The 17,032-nt window shown below is 47.4% G+C and overlaps 1 protein-coding gene across 3 annotated transcripts in view; it reads right to left on the bottom strand.

The window, feature by feature from the left end:
- LOC124035728 (ubiquitin carboxyl-terminal hydrolase MINDY-2-like) overlaps positions 1-17,032 on the bottom strand; it is a 30,663-nt gene that overhangs the window by 4,119 nt on the left and 9,512 nt on the right. For all 3 annotated transcript variants that reach the window (XR_006838796.1, XM_046349340.1, XM_046349341.1), the window contains exons 4-8: positions 7,200-7,358; positions 5,004-5,106; positions 4,039-4,181; positions 2,913-3,086; positions 598-774 (exon numbers count right to left, since the gene is read on the bottom strand). Coding sequence is in view for 2 of the 3 variants with exons in the window: in XM_046349340.1 (XP_046205296.1) it covers positions 598-774; positions 2,913-3,086; positions 4,039-4,181; positions 5,004-5,106; positions 7,200-7,358 (756 nt within the window). In the remaining variant the exon portion in view is untranslated. The remainder of the gene's footprint in view (positions 1-597; positions 775-2,912; positions 3,087-4,038; positions 4,182-5,003; positions 5,107-7,199; positions 7,359-17,032) is intronic.

Genomic DNA, 17,032 nt, shown 5'->3' with positions numbered 1-17,032 from the left:
AATAAGCAACATTATAAACTGGGTGGTTCGAGCCCTGAATGCTGATTGGCTGACAGCCGTGGTATATCAGACCGTATACCACGGGTATAACAAAATGTTTATTTATACTGCTCTAATTACGTTGGTAACCAGTTTATAATAGCAGTAAATGCACCTCAGGGGTTTGTGGGACATGGCCAATATACCACGGCTAAGGGCTGTATCCAAAAGAACAGACCTGAACCGTGCATTCTAGCTTAATTGCATCACAATTACATTGAACATGCATTCAAACAGAACATGTATTGTGTACAACATATTCATGTCAGCAATATATTTAATTTCTATCTGACTAAGCCTCTGACTCTGCTATATCTATATAAACTGGCAACCCTTACCCTTTTTCTCATCCTCATTACTCATTTTTCCCTACGGACCTTTCTCATCATATTCCTCATTCAATTCCACTCCTCACATCTTCCCTCCCCCTTCTCACAAGCTCCCCTCCTGCTCAGAGGGTTTGGGTTAAATGCGGAAGACACATTTCAGTTGAAGGCATTCAGTTGTACAACTGACTAGGTATTCCCCTTTCCCTCCCTCCCAGGCTCCTTCCCCGACCTGTGCTTGTGCTGCGGCAGCCTGCTCCTGCTCCTGGTAGTACTGGGAGGCTCGTCGGTCCTCCTCCTCCTGCAGCTTCTTGGCCAGCTCCAGGTCACTGATGCCCTCGGGGAGCTGCTCCCACTGCAGGTCCTGACAGTGCTGCTCCTGCTGCAGCGACAACGCCATCAGGTAGTCCTGCATACAGAGAGGAGAGGGGGTAAAGAGAGAGAGATAGAAAGAAAGAAGGAAAAAGAAGGAAATAAAGAAAGGAGAGAAATAGAATAGGACCACGTCAATGCATTTCACGTCATGGTGTTTTACCAGAATGATGTGCCACTGCCAAGAGCTGAAGTATTTAAAAACTTTTTATTTATTTTTTAAGTATGCCAAGTTGTAAGCTACAAAACACCAGCCATTTTAAAGTCAGGGCTACACACCTCTTTACCTGGACAAGATAAAGATAAGCAGTTCGACACAAACAACACAGCGTTACACATGGAGTAAAACAAACATACATTCAATAATACAGTAGAAAAATAACTCTATATACAATGTGAGCAAATGAGGTGAGATAAGGGAGGTGGAGGCAAAAAAAAGGCCATTGGGGCAAAGTAAATACAATATAGCAAGTAAAACACTGGAATGGTTGATTTGCAGTGGAAGAATGTGCAAAGTTGAAATAAAAATAATGGGGTGCAAAGGAGCAAGATAAATAAATACAGTAGTGGAAGAGGTAGTTGTTTGGGCTAAATTATAGATGGGCTATGTACAGGTGCAGTAATCTGTGAGCTGCTCTGACAGCTGGTGCTTAAAGCTAGTGAGGGAGATAAGTGTTTCCAGTTTCAGAGATTTTTGTAGCTCGTTCTAGTCATTGGCAGCAGAGAACTGGAAGGAGAGGCGGCCAAAGGAAAAATTGGTTTTGGGGGTGACCAGAGAGATACAGTGCCGAATACTTACAGCTGTAATCGCAGCAAAAGGTGGCGCTACAAAGTATTAACTTAAGGGGGCTGAATAATTTTGCACGCCCAATTTTTCAGTTTTTGATTTGTTAAAAAGTTTGAAAGATCCAATAAATGTCATTCCACTTCATGATTGTGTCCCACTTGTTGTTGATTCTTCACAAAAAAATACAGTTTTATATCTTTATGTTTGAAGCCTGAAATGTGGCAAAAGGTCGCAAAGTTCAAGGGGGCCGAATACTTTCGCAAGGCACTGTATACCTGCTGGAGTGCGTGCTACAGGTGGGTGCTGATATGGTGACCAGCGAGCTGAGATAAGGGGGGACTCTACCTAGCAGGGTCTTGTAGATGACATGGAGCCAGTGGATTTGGCGACGAGTATGAAGCGAGGGCCAGCCAACGAGAGCGTACAGGTTGCAGTGGTGGGTAGTATATGGGGCTTTGGTGACAAAACGGATGGCACTGTGATAGACTGCATCCAATTTATTGAGTAGGGTATTGGAGGCTATTTTGTAAATGACATCGCTGAAGTCGAGGATTGGTCGGATGGTCAGTTTTACAAAGGTATGTTTGGCAGCATGAGTGAAGGATGCTTTGTTGCGAAATAGGAAGCCAATTCTAGATTTAACTTTGGATTGGATATGTTTGATGTGAGTCTGGAAGGTATTTAGGTATTTGTAGTTATAATAGTGTCTGGGTGGATGAGAGCGTGAGCAGAGATGATCCCTCCCTCTCTCTCTGTACTGGGTGAGGGTGGTGAATATCGACCCTGGCAGATGGACAAGCTGCTGGGCAGCCCTGCCACCAGGCCTAACGGGCCAGCCAATCAGCTGTTGTCACAAACGGACACAAACCACATCATGCATTATTAAACAGCCAATCGAAGCGCAGCGTGATGCAAAGCAGTACAGAGGGAGGCGCCACATGTCACGGTCGTCTCCTGATCAGGCATTAAAACCCTAAGTGGGGAGGGTTTTAACGGGAGAGCTTTGAACATCTATTATTGAGGAACTCTTCCCCACTACTTCTCCAGAGTAGAGCTGAGTGCAGATGGAGCAGGCAAGGAAGCCATGGGGATAACAGAGCCCAGATAGAGGGGATGGGTAATACTTGATGTACCTTTAATACCATCCACTCTGTTTCTCTTCAGGTAAACTCTGATTGTGGCTCACCCTGACCTAGTATGTTTGTAATGCTGCACTGTGACTGTGCACCTTGTTCTCCATGGTATACATCCTCTGCAAGAGATATGTGGTGCACCCAACAGTGTGAAATGGCTGCCATGATTCAGCTAGATGGGTTTATCGCTGCTCCCATTAATGAAGTGGAACTGGATCAGAGGGCCCAATTGGCGTAGCGGTCTAGTGGTCTGACCTGGTCTATCTGGTCCTGCTGTCCACGGTACACCGTCTCTGGGTCTGACGGGGGTCGCAGGCGGAACTCAGAGTCACAGAAGTTGCCATCCCCGTCCACATTGTGCAGGCTCTCCCACACCACCTTCTCCTCCGTCAGGAAGCCCTGGTCTGTCACCAGGAGGTACAGCTGGCCCTGAACACACAAAGACACACATTATACACTCACACACGTCTTATCACAGCCAGAAATCACATCTACACACTTTCACACCCTCTTATTCCTGTAGTAGATAACCTGGATAAAAGGTCTGTGTGTTTAAATGAGGGGAGCTTTGGTACTGGTAAGCATTTATCTTGGGGTCATGCGTGCCACACACACACACACACACACACACACACACACACACACACACACACACACACACACACACACACACACACACACACACACACACACACACACACACACACACACACACACACACACACACACACACACACACTATCTGCTATAGATAACAGGAAGAGCCTGTCCCAGCTGCAGTGATAAGGGGAGGGAGCACAAGGCGGGTGAAACCACTGTAGATAGCATTCAGACTCTAGGTGCTGAATAGGTCCCCATCACGTGTCTACCATGCTCTAAGGGGCATTTGTATTTATGCCCTCGCACCAGCCTAAGAAACCTGTGTACTGAACATTACATCACCTGGGACTGGGGTGTGGGGAGATCTATTGGGAGGGGGAGGACAGGGAGAAGGGGAACACACTAAGTGCTCAGCTGTTAACAGATGGTTGAAAAGACTTGGATGAAAGAAAGTCCCCATGTGTCAACAACCTACAAAATACAAAGGGGTGATCTGATCCGGAAGTTAGCAATACGTTTGAAATAAAGGTTTATCTGGGACTGAGTGATATGAATTCGGTAACATTACGCAATTCATTTATATAACACCCTTTCCCACTACTAACAGGACAAGGCAGACTTGACTTGTTTTTGTTCATAATGGATGGTGGTTTGGGGACGCTGTAGCAGAGGAAAGTAAAGAAGACCCATTCACAGTAAACAGTACTGCAAGGCCCCATTTGTCATAACCACAGGGCATGAAACAGTGGATAAAGGCTCACTCATTTGAGTGGTCATTCACCTTGAACTTGATCATGGTGCTGAAGTGGTTGTTCCTGAAGAACACACAGAGCTCTCCTTCCTGCACGGTGGACGTGAGCTCACACAGACCGGGGTACGTCAGCTGGGTGGCCGTGCTGTGCAGAAACTGCTCGGCTACAATGCCTGCAGGCAGAGAGAGAGGGAGAAAGAGAGAGGGAAGGGGAGAGAGAAGGCGAGTCAGTGAGAGACACAAACGCAAAACTGACAATGACCGACAGGCTGACAGAGACAAAGACTTATGGACTGATAGAGATATAAAGTGATGTACAGACAGACAAGGATATAGACACACTGACCTATAGAATGAGAGACAGAGAGCGCAAGAGATAGAGTTGTATTGAGTGATGGGGAGAGAGAGGATGATAATTGAACTAAGACAAGGAGAAAGTAGAAAGACAGTGGAGAAGCACTGGAGAGGTTGGGAGAAACAGACGCAGCTCTTCACCCCGCCAACTGACTCGCTCTGTCATTATTTATTTATGTGATGTTAAAATGTTTATTCTATTCTACTGAGCCATTTACTTTGTTTGTATTCTTATCTTTTATTCTTTCTTATTGTTGTTGCATTGAAAAGGAACCTGCAAGTAAGCATTTCGTTGAACGATGTCTACCGTGCGTATCCCATATATACGACCAATAAAACTTAAACTTGATGCTAAAAGCACAAAACACTCAGCCCAGAAGAAAACGTGCCTATGACGGGAATACATCTGAACTGCCCTGGGTGAGCAATACGAGCAGCGTGAGAGAGGGAAAGGAACAGAGCTCAACTAAAGCCAGTCGTCCACAGGAATGTGTAGCCCAGGCCTCCGTGTATCTGCTCAGCGCAATAGGAGGAAATGCCGGCCTTATCAAGCAGCCTGGGATGTTTAGTGGGGGGGTGAAGGGAGGAAGCAGCAGCGGGAAAGAAAGCAACCCCCCCCCCCAGTCTGTCGGTCCACCCACCTTCCCCAGCCAGCTCGCTGCTGTCTGACTGTTTGCAGGAGATTATCTTCTCCACCAGCTGGTTGTAGCTGCAGTTACCCACTGCCTTCACAGTGTCGCCCATCTGGGGGGAACATAAAAGAGGAGAGCATTCATCAACCGTTGTTGTGTTCTACTATTCACTGTGTCGCCCATCTGGAGGGAACATAAAAGAGGAGAGCATTCATCAACCGTTGTTGTGTTCTACTATTCACTGTGTCGCCCATCTGGAGGGAACATAAAAGAGGAGAGCATTCATCAACCGTTGTGTCGCCCATCTGGAGGGAACATAAAAGAGGAGAGCATTTCAACCGTTGTTGTGTTCCACTATTCACGTTCTACTATTCACTGTGTCGCCCATCTGGAGGGAACATAAAAAGAGAGCATTCATCAACCGTTGTTGTGTTCTACTATTCACTGTGTCGCCCATCTGGAGGGAACATAAAAGAGGAGAGCATTCATCAACCGTTGTTGTGTTCTACTATTCACTGTGTCGCCCATCTGGAGGGAACATAAAAGAGGAGAGCATTCATCAACCGTTGTTGTGTTCTACTATTCACTGTGTCGCCCATCTGGAGGGAACATAAAAGAGGAGAGCATTCATCAACCGTTGTTGTGTTCTACTATTCACTGTGTCGCCCATCTGGAGGGAACATAAAAGAGGAGAGCATTCATCAACCGTTGTTGTGTTCTACTATTCACTGTGTCGCCCATCTGGAGGGAACATAAAAGAGGAGAGCATTCATCAACCGTTGTTGTGTTCTACTATTCACTGTGTCGCCCATCTGGAGGGAACATAAAAGAGGAGAGCATTCATCAACCGTTGTTGTGTTCTACTATTCACTGTGTTGCCCATCTGGAGGGAACATAAAAGAGGAGAGCATTCATCAACCGTTGTTGTGTTCTACTATTCACTGTGTTGCCCATCTGGAGGGAACATAAAAGAGGAGAGCATTCATCAACCGTTGTTGTGTTCTACTATTCACTGTGTCGCCCATCTGGAGGGAACATAAAAGAGGAGAGCATTCATCAACCATTGTTGTGTTATACTATTCACTGTGTCGCCCATCTGGAGGGAACATAAAAGAGGAGAGCATTCATCAACCGTTGTTGTGTTCCACTATTCACTGTGTCGCCCATCTGGAGGGAACATAAAAGAGGAGAGCATTCATCAACCGTTGTTGTGTTCCACTATTCACTGTGTCGCCCATCTGGAGGGAACATAAAAGAGGAGAGCATTCATCAACCGTTGTTGTGTTCTACTATTCACTGTGTCGCCCATCTGGAGGGAACATAAAAGAGGAGAGCATTCATCAACCGTTGTTGTGTTATACTATTCACTGTGTCGCCCATCTGGAGGGAACATAAAAGAGGAGAGCATTCATCAACCGTTGTTGTGTTCCACTATTCACTGTGTCGCCCATCTGGAGGGAACATAAAAGAGGAGAGCATTCATCAACCGTTGTTGTGTTCTACTATTCACTGTGTCGCCCATCTGGAGGGAACATAAAAGAGGAGAGCATTCATCCACCATTGTTGTGTCCTATTATGCAGTGAAGAACAAGTGACAAGAGCGTATTGTCATGTTTTCAAAAGAAAAATACTCAAGAGGAGCTGTACACTAACCAGTCATTCTGAAGTCATTTCTTTCATAAATAATGTGTGGAGTTGGTTGATTGTCTATTTGACAAACGCCTATAGAGTACCACAGTATGAGTCATAATACCCATAAAACCTAGTGGTCAAACAGGGAAATGGTTCCAATCTTTTTTCACCATTCATTTTTCCCATAGGGGATTTTAGAAACAGTTCAAATAAGGGCTGTGTTTGGTGTAGGCTTACCCTGGCATGACGCTTTGATAACCGTGTAAATCTCTCTAGGACAAGGCACAATATATTTGCCTGTATATCATAGTAATAGCTACATGGGTTTAATGGTAGACTTATGATGTTGCCGTGAGCAGTACCATAGTTACTTCCTTACTCTCACAGTCACACAGAGGATCTGGGCATGTGCACGGGGTTTGCTTCACACTGCTACAACGTGGTAGCTTCAGGCCCAAAAACAGCAGAGAAGTTCAGCCTCGGGCTTCAACGTTCTGTTATTGCGGATATTGCATTTACGGCAACTCGCTCAGTCTACTTTTAAAGGGGGCTCAGAGAGGGAAGGGTTCTCACCTGCAGGTCCACCAGCCAGCCGTGGTAGAGAGGGATGTCCAGCAGGTCAAAGACAATGCACTCTGGGGTGTACTCAAAGACCCGCACCCCTGTGAACTTCACGTTGACATCCAGCCCTGTCTGCAGCTTGTGCAGCACCGCCATGGCATCACTCATGTTCTGGGGGACAACAAATAGAAAGTCATGTTCCTTTTCAAGGTCTTTAGCCAGGGATGTTAGTCTTTGTAGAATTCTTGTTGACTACAGCATTGAAATAGGATTTGACATTGGAAGAAATGTTGAGGACAGTGAACCAACTACTGTCACATACTACAGCAGTTTCAGCTAGAAGAACTGCAGACTCACCCACAGAAACCTGCTAGTTTGAACTATCAGTCAAGTGTACAAACTGAACAAATAAGAAAGTGTTCCGACCAAGGAACTTCCTGTCGACCGTACTCATCACGCCCTCCTGTCGTTCGCCACTCAGACACACAAAAAAGGCTAACAAAACCCGTCTGTAGCAACGCGCATGCCCCGCCCACCTGAGGATCTGTCTTTTTCAGTCATCTATTCCTGTGTTTGAGGGATGTGACATGCACTTGTCACCTAAATCTTCCTGAATTTATTGCTTTCACTTGACTTCTGTGACTCCATCATACGTTTCCTTGTGCCTGTAGTTTTTCCCCGTTAATGTTACGACCGTGGAAATGTTTGTAATGACCTGTCAAACACACCCCGGTAGCTCCTGAAATGGAGTACATAGTCTTTCAGTTGCATCTATAAGAACACTAAAGCTTCTTCAGGGATAAGAGCGTCTGCTAAATGACTTAAATGTAAATGTAAATATAACATCACATCATTTCAACACAACACAAGAAAGAGAGGAAAGATGGGTGCACATTTTTGTAGAATTGAAAAAAGTTAAATTGCTACAGTTGAAATGTTGACAAATTAAATGCACTGAAATGAAAGCAACTTCTGAAAATGAACATTCGGATTAGTGATATTATGTCTGAACTCGCAAACAATTCAAAGTATGTATGGGTGTAATCTAGAGCCAAGCGTGTTGAGGGTATCCTGCTATTGGCAAAATTGTTGAATTATGCAACAGAACGTGACAACAACAGTCATTAATTAGGTAGTCTAGACAGCACAGGTGAATGCAGGTAAGCCTAGACAGAGCAGGTGAGTGCAGGTAGACCTAGAGAGAGCAGGTGAGTGCAGGTAGACCTAGAGAGAGCAGGTGAGTGCAGGTAGACCTAGAGAGAGCAGGTGAGTGCAGGTAGACCTAGACAGAGCAGGTGAGTGCAGGTAGACCTAAAGTCCTAGACAGAGGAGGTGAGTGCAGGTAGACCTAGACAGAGCAGGTGAGTGCACGTAGACCTAGAGTCCTAGACAGAGCAGGTGAGTGCAGGTAGACCTAGAGTCCTAGACAGAGGTGGTGAGTGCAGGTAGACCTAGAGTCCTAGACAGAGGAGGTGAGTGCAGGTAGACCTAGAGTCCTAGACAGAGGAGGTGAGTGCAGGTAGACCTAGAGTCCTAGACAGAGGAGGTGAGTGCAGGTAGACCTAGAGTCCTAGACAGAGGAGGTGAGTGCAGGTAGACCTAGAGTCCTAGACAGAGCAGGTGAGTGCAGGTAGACCTAGAGTCCTAGACAGAGGATGTGAGTGCAGGTAGACTGAGAGTCCTAGACAGAGCAGGTGAGTGCAGGTAGACCTAGACAGAGCAAGTGAGTGCAGGTAGACCTAGACAGAGCAGGTGAGTGCAGGTAGTCCTAGACAGAGCAGGTGAGTGCAGGTAAACCTAGACAGAGCAGGTGAGTGCAGGTAGACCTAGAGTCCGAGACAGAGTAGGTGAGTGCAGGTAGACCTAGAGTCCTAGACAGAGTAGGTGAGTGCAGGTAGACCTAGAGTCCTAGACAGAGGAGGTGAGTGCAGGTAGGCCTAGAGTCCTAAACAGAGGATGTGAGTGCAGGTAGACCTAGAGTCCTAAACAGAGGGTGTGAGTGCAGGTAGACCTAGAGTCCTAAACAGAGGATGTGAGTGCAGGTAGACCTAGAGTCCTAAACAGAGGATGTGAGTGCAGGCATACCTAGTGTCCTAGACAGAGGATGTGAGTGCAGGTAGACCTAGAGTCCTAAACAGAGGATGTGAGTGCAGGTAGACCTAGAGTCCTAGACAGAGGAGGTGAGTGCAGGTAGACCTAGACAGAGCAGGTGAGTGCAGGTAGACCTAGAGTCCGAGACAAAGGTGGTGAGTGCAGGTAGACCTAGAGTACTAGACAGAGCAGGTGACTGCAGGTAGACCTAGAGTCCTAGACAGAGCAGGTGAGTGCAGGTAGACCTAGACAGAGCAGGTGAGTGCAGGTAGACCAAGAGAGAGCAGGTGAGTGCAGGTAGACCTAGACAGAGCAGGTGAGTGCAGGTAGACCTAGACAGAGAAGGTGAGTGCAGGTAGACCTAGACAGAGCAGGTGAGTGCAGGTAGACCTAGACAGAGCAGGTGAGTGCAGGTAGACCTAGACAGAGCAGGTGAGTGCAGGTAGACCTAGACAGAGCAGGTGAGTGCAGGTAGACCTAGAGAGAGCAGGTGAGTGCAGGTAGACCTAGAGAGAGCAGGTGAGTGCAGGTAGACCTAGAGAGAGCAGGTGAGTGCAGGTAGACCTAGACAGAGCAGGTGAGTGCAGGTAGACCTAAAGTCCTAGACAGAGGAGGTGAGTGCAGGTAGACCTAGACAGAGCAGGTGAGTGCACGTAGACCTAGAGTCCTAGACAGAGCAGGTGAGTGCAGGTAGACCTAGAGTCCTAGACAGAGGTGGTGAGTGCAGGTAGACCTAGAGTCCTAGACAGAGGAGGTGAGTGCAGGTAGACCTAGAGTCCTAGACAGAGGAGGTGAGTGCAGGTAGACCTAGAGTCCTAGACAGAGGAGGTGAGTGCAGGTAGACCTAGAGTCCTAGACAGAGGAGGTGAGTGCAGGTAGACCTAGAGTCCTAGACAGAGCAGGTGAGTGCAGGTAGACCTAGAGTCCTAGACAGAGGATGTGAGTGCAGGTAGACTGAGAGTCCTAGACAGAGCAGGTGAGTGCAGGTAGACCTAGACAGAGCAAGTGAGTGCAGGTAGACCTAGACAGAGCAGGTGAGTGCAGGTAGTCCTAGACAGAGCAGGTGAGTGCAGGTAAACCTAGACAGAGCAGGTGAGTGCAGGTAGACCTAGAGTCCGAGACAAAGGTGATGAGTGCAGGTAGACCTAGAGTCCTAGACAGAGCAGGTGAGTGCAGGTAGACCTAGAGTCCTAGACAGAGGATGTGAGTGCAGGTAGACCTAGAGTCCTAGACAGAGGAGGTGAGTGCAGGTAAACCTAGAGTCCTAGACAGAGCAGGTGAGTGCAGGTAAAGAGTCCTAGACAGAGGAGGTGAGTGCAGGTAGACCTAGAGTCCTAGACAGAGGATGTGAGTGCAGGTAGACTGAGAGTCCTAGACAGAGCAGGTGAGTGCAGATAAACCTAGACAGAGCAGGTGAGTGCAGGTAGACCTAGAGTCCGAGACAAAGGTGATGAGTGCAGGTAGACCTAGAGTCCTAGACAGAGCAGGTGAGTGCAGGTAGACCTAGAGTCCTAGACAGAGGATGTGAGTGCAGGTAGACCTAGAGTCCTAGACAGAGGAGGTGAGTGCAGGTAAACCTAGAGTCCTAGACAGAGGAGGTGAGTGCAGGTAGACCTAGAGTCCTAGACAGAGGAGGTGAGTGCAGGTAAACCCAGAGTCCTAGAGAGAGGAGGTGAGTGCAGGTAGATCTAGAGTCCTAGACAGAGGAGGTGAGTGCAGGTAGACCTAGAGTCCTAGAGAGAGGAGGTGAGTGCAGGTAGACCTAGAGTCCTAGACAGAGGAGGTAAGTGCAGGCAGACCTAGAGTCCTAGACAGAGCAGGTGAGTGCAGGCGGTCCTAGACAGAGCAGGTGAGTGCAGGCAGACCTAGAGTCCTAGACAGAGCAGGTGAGTGCAGGCAGACCTAGAGTCCTAGACAGAGCAGGTGAGTGCAGGCAGACCTAGAGTCCTAGACAGAGCAGGTGAGTGCAGGCAGACCTAGAGTCCGAGACAAAGGTGATGAGTGCAGGTAGACCTAGAGTCCTAGACAGAGCAAGTGAGTGCAGGTAGACCTAGAGTCCTAGACAGAGCAGGTGAGTGCAGGTAGACCTAGAGAGAGCAGGTGAGTGCAGGTAGACCTAGACAGAGCAGGTGAGTGCAGGTAGACCTAGACAGAGCAGGTGAGTGCAGGTAGACCTAGACAGAGCAGGTGAGTGCAGGTAGACCTAGACAGAGCAGGTGAGTGCAGGTAGACCTAGAGAGAGCAGGTGAGTGCAGGTAGACCTAGACAGAGCAGGTGAGTGCAGGTAGACCTAGACAGAGCAGGTGAGTGCAGGTAGACCTAGAGTCCTAGACAGAGGAGGTGAGTGCAGGTAGACCTAGACAGAGCAGGTGAGTGCACGTAGACCTAGAGTCCTAGACAGAGCAGGTGAGTGCAGGTAGACCTAGAGTCCTAGACAGAGGAGGTGAGTGCAGGTAGACCTAGAGTCCTAGACAGAGGAGGTGAGTGCAGGTAGACCTAGAGTCCTAGACAGAGGATGTGAGTGCAGGTAGACCTAGAGTCTTAGACAGAGCAGGTGAGTGCAGGTAGACCTAGAGTCCTACACAGAGGATGTGAGTGCAGGTAGACCTAGAGTCCTAGACAGAGCAGGTGAGTGCAGGTAGACCTAGACAGAGCAAGTGAGTGCAGGTAGACCTAGAGTCCTAGACAGAGCAGGTGAGTGCAGGCAGACCTAGAGTCCTAGACAGAGCAGGTGAGTGCAGGTAAACCTAGACAGAGCAGGTGAGTGCAGGTAGACCTAGAGTCCTAGACAGAGCAGGTGAGTGCAGGCAGACCTAGAGTCCTAGACAGAGCAGGTGAGTGCAGGTAAACCTAGACAGAGCAGGTGAGTGCAGGTAGACCTAGAGTCCTAGACAGAGCAGGTGAGTGCAGGTAGACCTAGACAGAGCAAGTGAGTGCACGTAGACCTAGAGTCCTAGACAGAGCAGGTGAGTGCAGGTAAACCTAGAGTCCTAGACAGAGCAGGTGAGTGCAGGTAGACCTAGAGGCCTAGACAGAGCAGGTGAGTGCAGGTCAACCTAGTCCTAGACAGAGCAGGTGAGTGCAGGTAGACCTAGAGGCCTAGATAGAGCAGGTGAGTGCAGGTAGACCTAGTCCTAGACAGAGCAGGTGAATGCAGGTAGACAGAGTCCTAGACAGAGCAGGTGAGTGATGGTAGGGTAGACAGAGCAAGTGTTTGTTGTTGCAGCCCTGTTCCACCCCTTTATGTTAATGTTTTCATTTATGCAAATACACCCATTGTATTTCTGCAAAATGTTGCACATACACATTTTCTTTATTTTAACACAAAATATAAAATAAATACATAATACCTTTATAAAATGTATGAGTGCACCCCCCCCCAAAAAACACCTGAATTCCCAACAAAATCCCTGAACGCCATTCATTATTTTTCCATGCCAGTCAAATGTTTAATGTGCTATATATAATTCAGTCAATCCTGATGGATTTTAAAAAATCTCAAAATTTGGAGTATCTTCATCTATTGTCCAACTGTTGCATTTATTAGAATTGTTTTTAAGACCTTTTAACAATATTGATCATCGTCTGTGTCACAGGGAGCCTCTGCAGCTGTCCCCCCACCCCACACACGCACAGAGAGGTGAGAATGGGTGACTGGGTTTTCTTAATTTTCTAAGAGGATAACCTGTCAATAAGAGGGAAAATAAATCCCCAAAAGCAGGGAGATTCTCCAGCTTTCGTACTTAGCATTGTGGCTCATTGAAAAGCCTTTCGCTGGACGATCTGTGCGTGTGGGGGGATTAGGACTCCTGTGGACAGTTGTGGGGAGGATTAGTATGGTCCATGTAACAGACCATGCAGCTGCTCCACTCCAAGGGCAGAGGGCTTCAGTCACATGACATCAGATGAACCCCCTGAGAGCTACTGATTAGCACCTCACTAAGCAAGGGGGGTGCTTCATCCACTTCCACAGTGCTTTGCTGTTTTAACTATATATGCACAAAATCATGTGGACACTGCTTCAAATGAGTGAATTCGGCTATTTCAGCCACACATATTGCTGACAGGTGTATAAAATCGAGCACAGCCATGCAATCTCCATAGACAAACATTGGCAGTAGAAAGGCCTTACTGAAGAGCTCAGTGACTTTCAACGTCATAGGATGCCACCTTTCCAACAAGTCACTTCGTCAGATTTCTGCCCTGGAAAAGTTTAGGAGCAACAACAGCTCAGACGCGAAGTGGTAGGCCAAACAAGCAAGCATAATATTATGTCCTCTGTTGCAACACTCACTACCGAGTTCCAAACTGCTTCTAGAAGCAACATCGGCACAAGAACTGTTCATGAAATGGGTTTCCATGGCCGAGCAGCCGCACACAAGCCTAAGATCACCATGCGCAATGCTAAGGGTCGGCTGTAGTGGTGTAAAGCTCGCTGCAATTGGATTCTGGAGCAGTGGAAACGCATTCTCTGGAGTGATGAATAATGATTCACCATCTTCACCAGTCCGACAGTCAAATCTGGGTTTGGCGGATGCCATGAGAACTCTGCCTGCCCCAATACATAGTGCCAACTGTAAAGTTAGGTGGAGAAGGAATAATGGTCTAGTCCATCATTGAGACACACAGCGAGGATTCTCTCTGCTTTATCTTCCTTGTTTTCCTGCTTGTATTCTTGAGGACAGGTGCTAAAGCACAAGTCAAACGTGAGTCAGCGCTGTTCATACAAAATGTGCCTACAAGCAAAAACACACACACTGACAAGTGCACACACAACTGTGTGGGCACTGCGTCTCTGTCTGGTGGGTGGCGAAGCTGGCAGCACAGTAAGAGATCAGGAACGTGCTCGCCCACTGCTCCCGCTCTGCCCAACATTCTGCCTGCTCTGCACACCCACTCCCTCCTGCTGTGTGGCCAAGCCCTGCTCCACTCGGCTCTAGCCGCTCACAGACTACAGATTACGACCAGACTACATTAAGTAAAGCCACCCTAACCACACTAATCATAAATGCTGTGCTGAATATGGGATCCACATAGAGCCTGTGGTATTTGCATGTGATGATGTACAATAGACAATTCCGTGGGCACTGGACAATGAAGGCCAGTATTCAATGGTTCCACTCCAGCTTTTACGGAAGAGGGAGACTGATTGGATAAACAGGCCAACCTTCCTGTCACATGTTCCACTAGCAGGCTGTGAGCCAGATCAATATTTAAGTCCCACAACCCTGTGGCAGAGCCACACACACCCACACTCATCCACCAGCTCAAACCAGCTGGTCACACACACACACACACACACACACACACACACACACACACACACACACACACACTGGGAACTGACTCCAGACCTCCATCCGCTGGCAAATCAGGCTGATAGGACCACGAGGCTGACTGATTGACAGACACAGGCAAGAGCTTTAATTCAGTTTTCATGTCAAAGGCACACTGGACTGCTCCCCAGGTATTATGGAGATCTGGCACAAAACTTTATTAGGTAGCCTATGTCGTTTTTAAGTCTGCATGTTAGTCTACAACTGTGCACTCTTAAAATCCACAATCATGTTGCATACAGCGACACTCCCATCCTGCTACATTATTTTTTAGGAGCATCTCTATCTCAATAAAATAGAATATTCTATATCATACAACTACAAAAACGCTGTCAAGTGAATAGTGCTACAGCGTGCTATCTCTCAGGAGTGCCCTTTATCAGGGGAACATGACCATGACCAGTCTTTACAGAATAAACCTTCACTAAGCTCTCCAGTCTCTGAGTTACTGTTTAACAACAGCCAAGCAATCGCTATTTTAATCCTCATATCCTCCGACAGATGATGTTTTGAAGCCAGAGTTTATAAATAGAACTCTGTTATGAACTCGTTCAACGCTCTTCAAAATCATAAAAGGAGCTTGACTATTCAAATATGCAGCAGACAATATCAAACAAAGGCAAGAACAAGATTATATATAGATATATATTTATTTTTGAATCTTTTACAAATGTATTATATTTTGGTTTGGCATGCACATTGGCATGCTAAAGACTCCCTAGTGACAGACAGCCTCCCTAACACTCTCTCTACACTATTTCTATTCATGGTGTGAGGCTCCTTCCGTTCCTGGTCGAGTGCTCTCCTGCAGTGTTGAGGCAGCGCTTACACAGCCAAATCTAACAGGAACCAACAACTGTTTCTGCCCCAGCTAACAGCACAGAGCCTGCCCTAAACTCCACCACGTGGCCCATCCACACACGGACACACACAGTACACACACAGTACACACACACACAGTACACACACAGTACACACACAGTACACACACACACAGACACACACAGTACACACACACACAGACACACACAGTACACACACACACAGACACACACAGTACACACACACACAGACACACACAGTACACACACACACAGACACACACAGTACACACACACACAGACACACACAGTACACACACACACAGACACACACAGTACACACACACACAGTACACACACACACAGTACACACACACACAGTACACACACACACAGTACACACACACACAGTACACACACACACACAGTACACACACAGTACACACAGACACACAGACACACACAGTACACACACACAGTACACACACAGTACACACACAGTACACACACACACACACACAGTACACACACACACACACACACACAGACACACACAGTACACACACACACAGACACACACAGTACACACACACACACACAGTACACACACACAGTACACACACACACACACAGACACACACAGTACACACACACACAGTACACACACACACAGTACACACACACACAGACACACACAGTACACACACAGTACACACACACACAGACACACACACACAGTACACACACACACAGACACACACACACAGTACACACACACACAGACACACACAGTACACACACACACACACACACACAGTACACACACACACAGTACACACACACACAGTACACACACACACAGTACACACACAGTACACACAGACACACAGTACACACACAGTACACACACACACAGTACACACACACACAGTACACACACACACAGTACACACACAGTACACACAGACACACAGTACACACACAGTACACACACACAGTACACACACAGTACACACACAGTACACACACAGTACACACACAGTACACACACACACACACACAGACACACACAGTACACACACACACAGACACACACAGTACACACACACACAGCACACACACACACACACAGTACACACACAGTACACACACAGTACACACACACACACACTACACACACACAGTACACACACACACAGTACACACACACACAGTACACACACACACAGTACACACACACACAGTACACACACACACAGTACACACACACACACACACACACACACACACACACACAGTACACACACACACACACACACACACACACACACACACACACACACACACACACACACACACACACACACACACACACACACACACACACACACACACACACACACACACACACACACACACACGCACACACACGCCACAGAGCCTGGTGTTCTGGACCATAGTCCAAGATCAGACCACCATAATTACAATGAGTCCAACACCATTTAATTTGAGTGTTGCTAGTTTTTTAAAAATCTTAAATCCCCACAACGTACCAGGAGCTTGGAGAGCTACGACTGTACAGCAGTCAGAACATTCT

This window comes from Oncorhynchus gorbuscha, linkage group LG05 (genome assembly GCF_021184085.1).
Source record: "Oncorhynchus gorbuscha isolate QuinsamMale2020 ecotype Even-year linkage group LG05, OgorEven_v1.0, whole genome shotgun sequence".
Classification (NCBI taxonomy): domain Eukaryota; kingdom Metazoa; phylum Chordata; class Actinopteri; order Salmoniformes; family Salmonidae; genus Oncorhynchus; species Oncorhynchus gorbuscha.
Note: the sequence above shows the minus strand (reverse complement) of the source record. Positions and strands in the feature narration are given on the sequence as shown.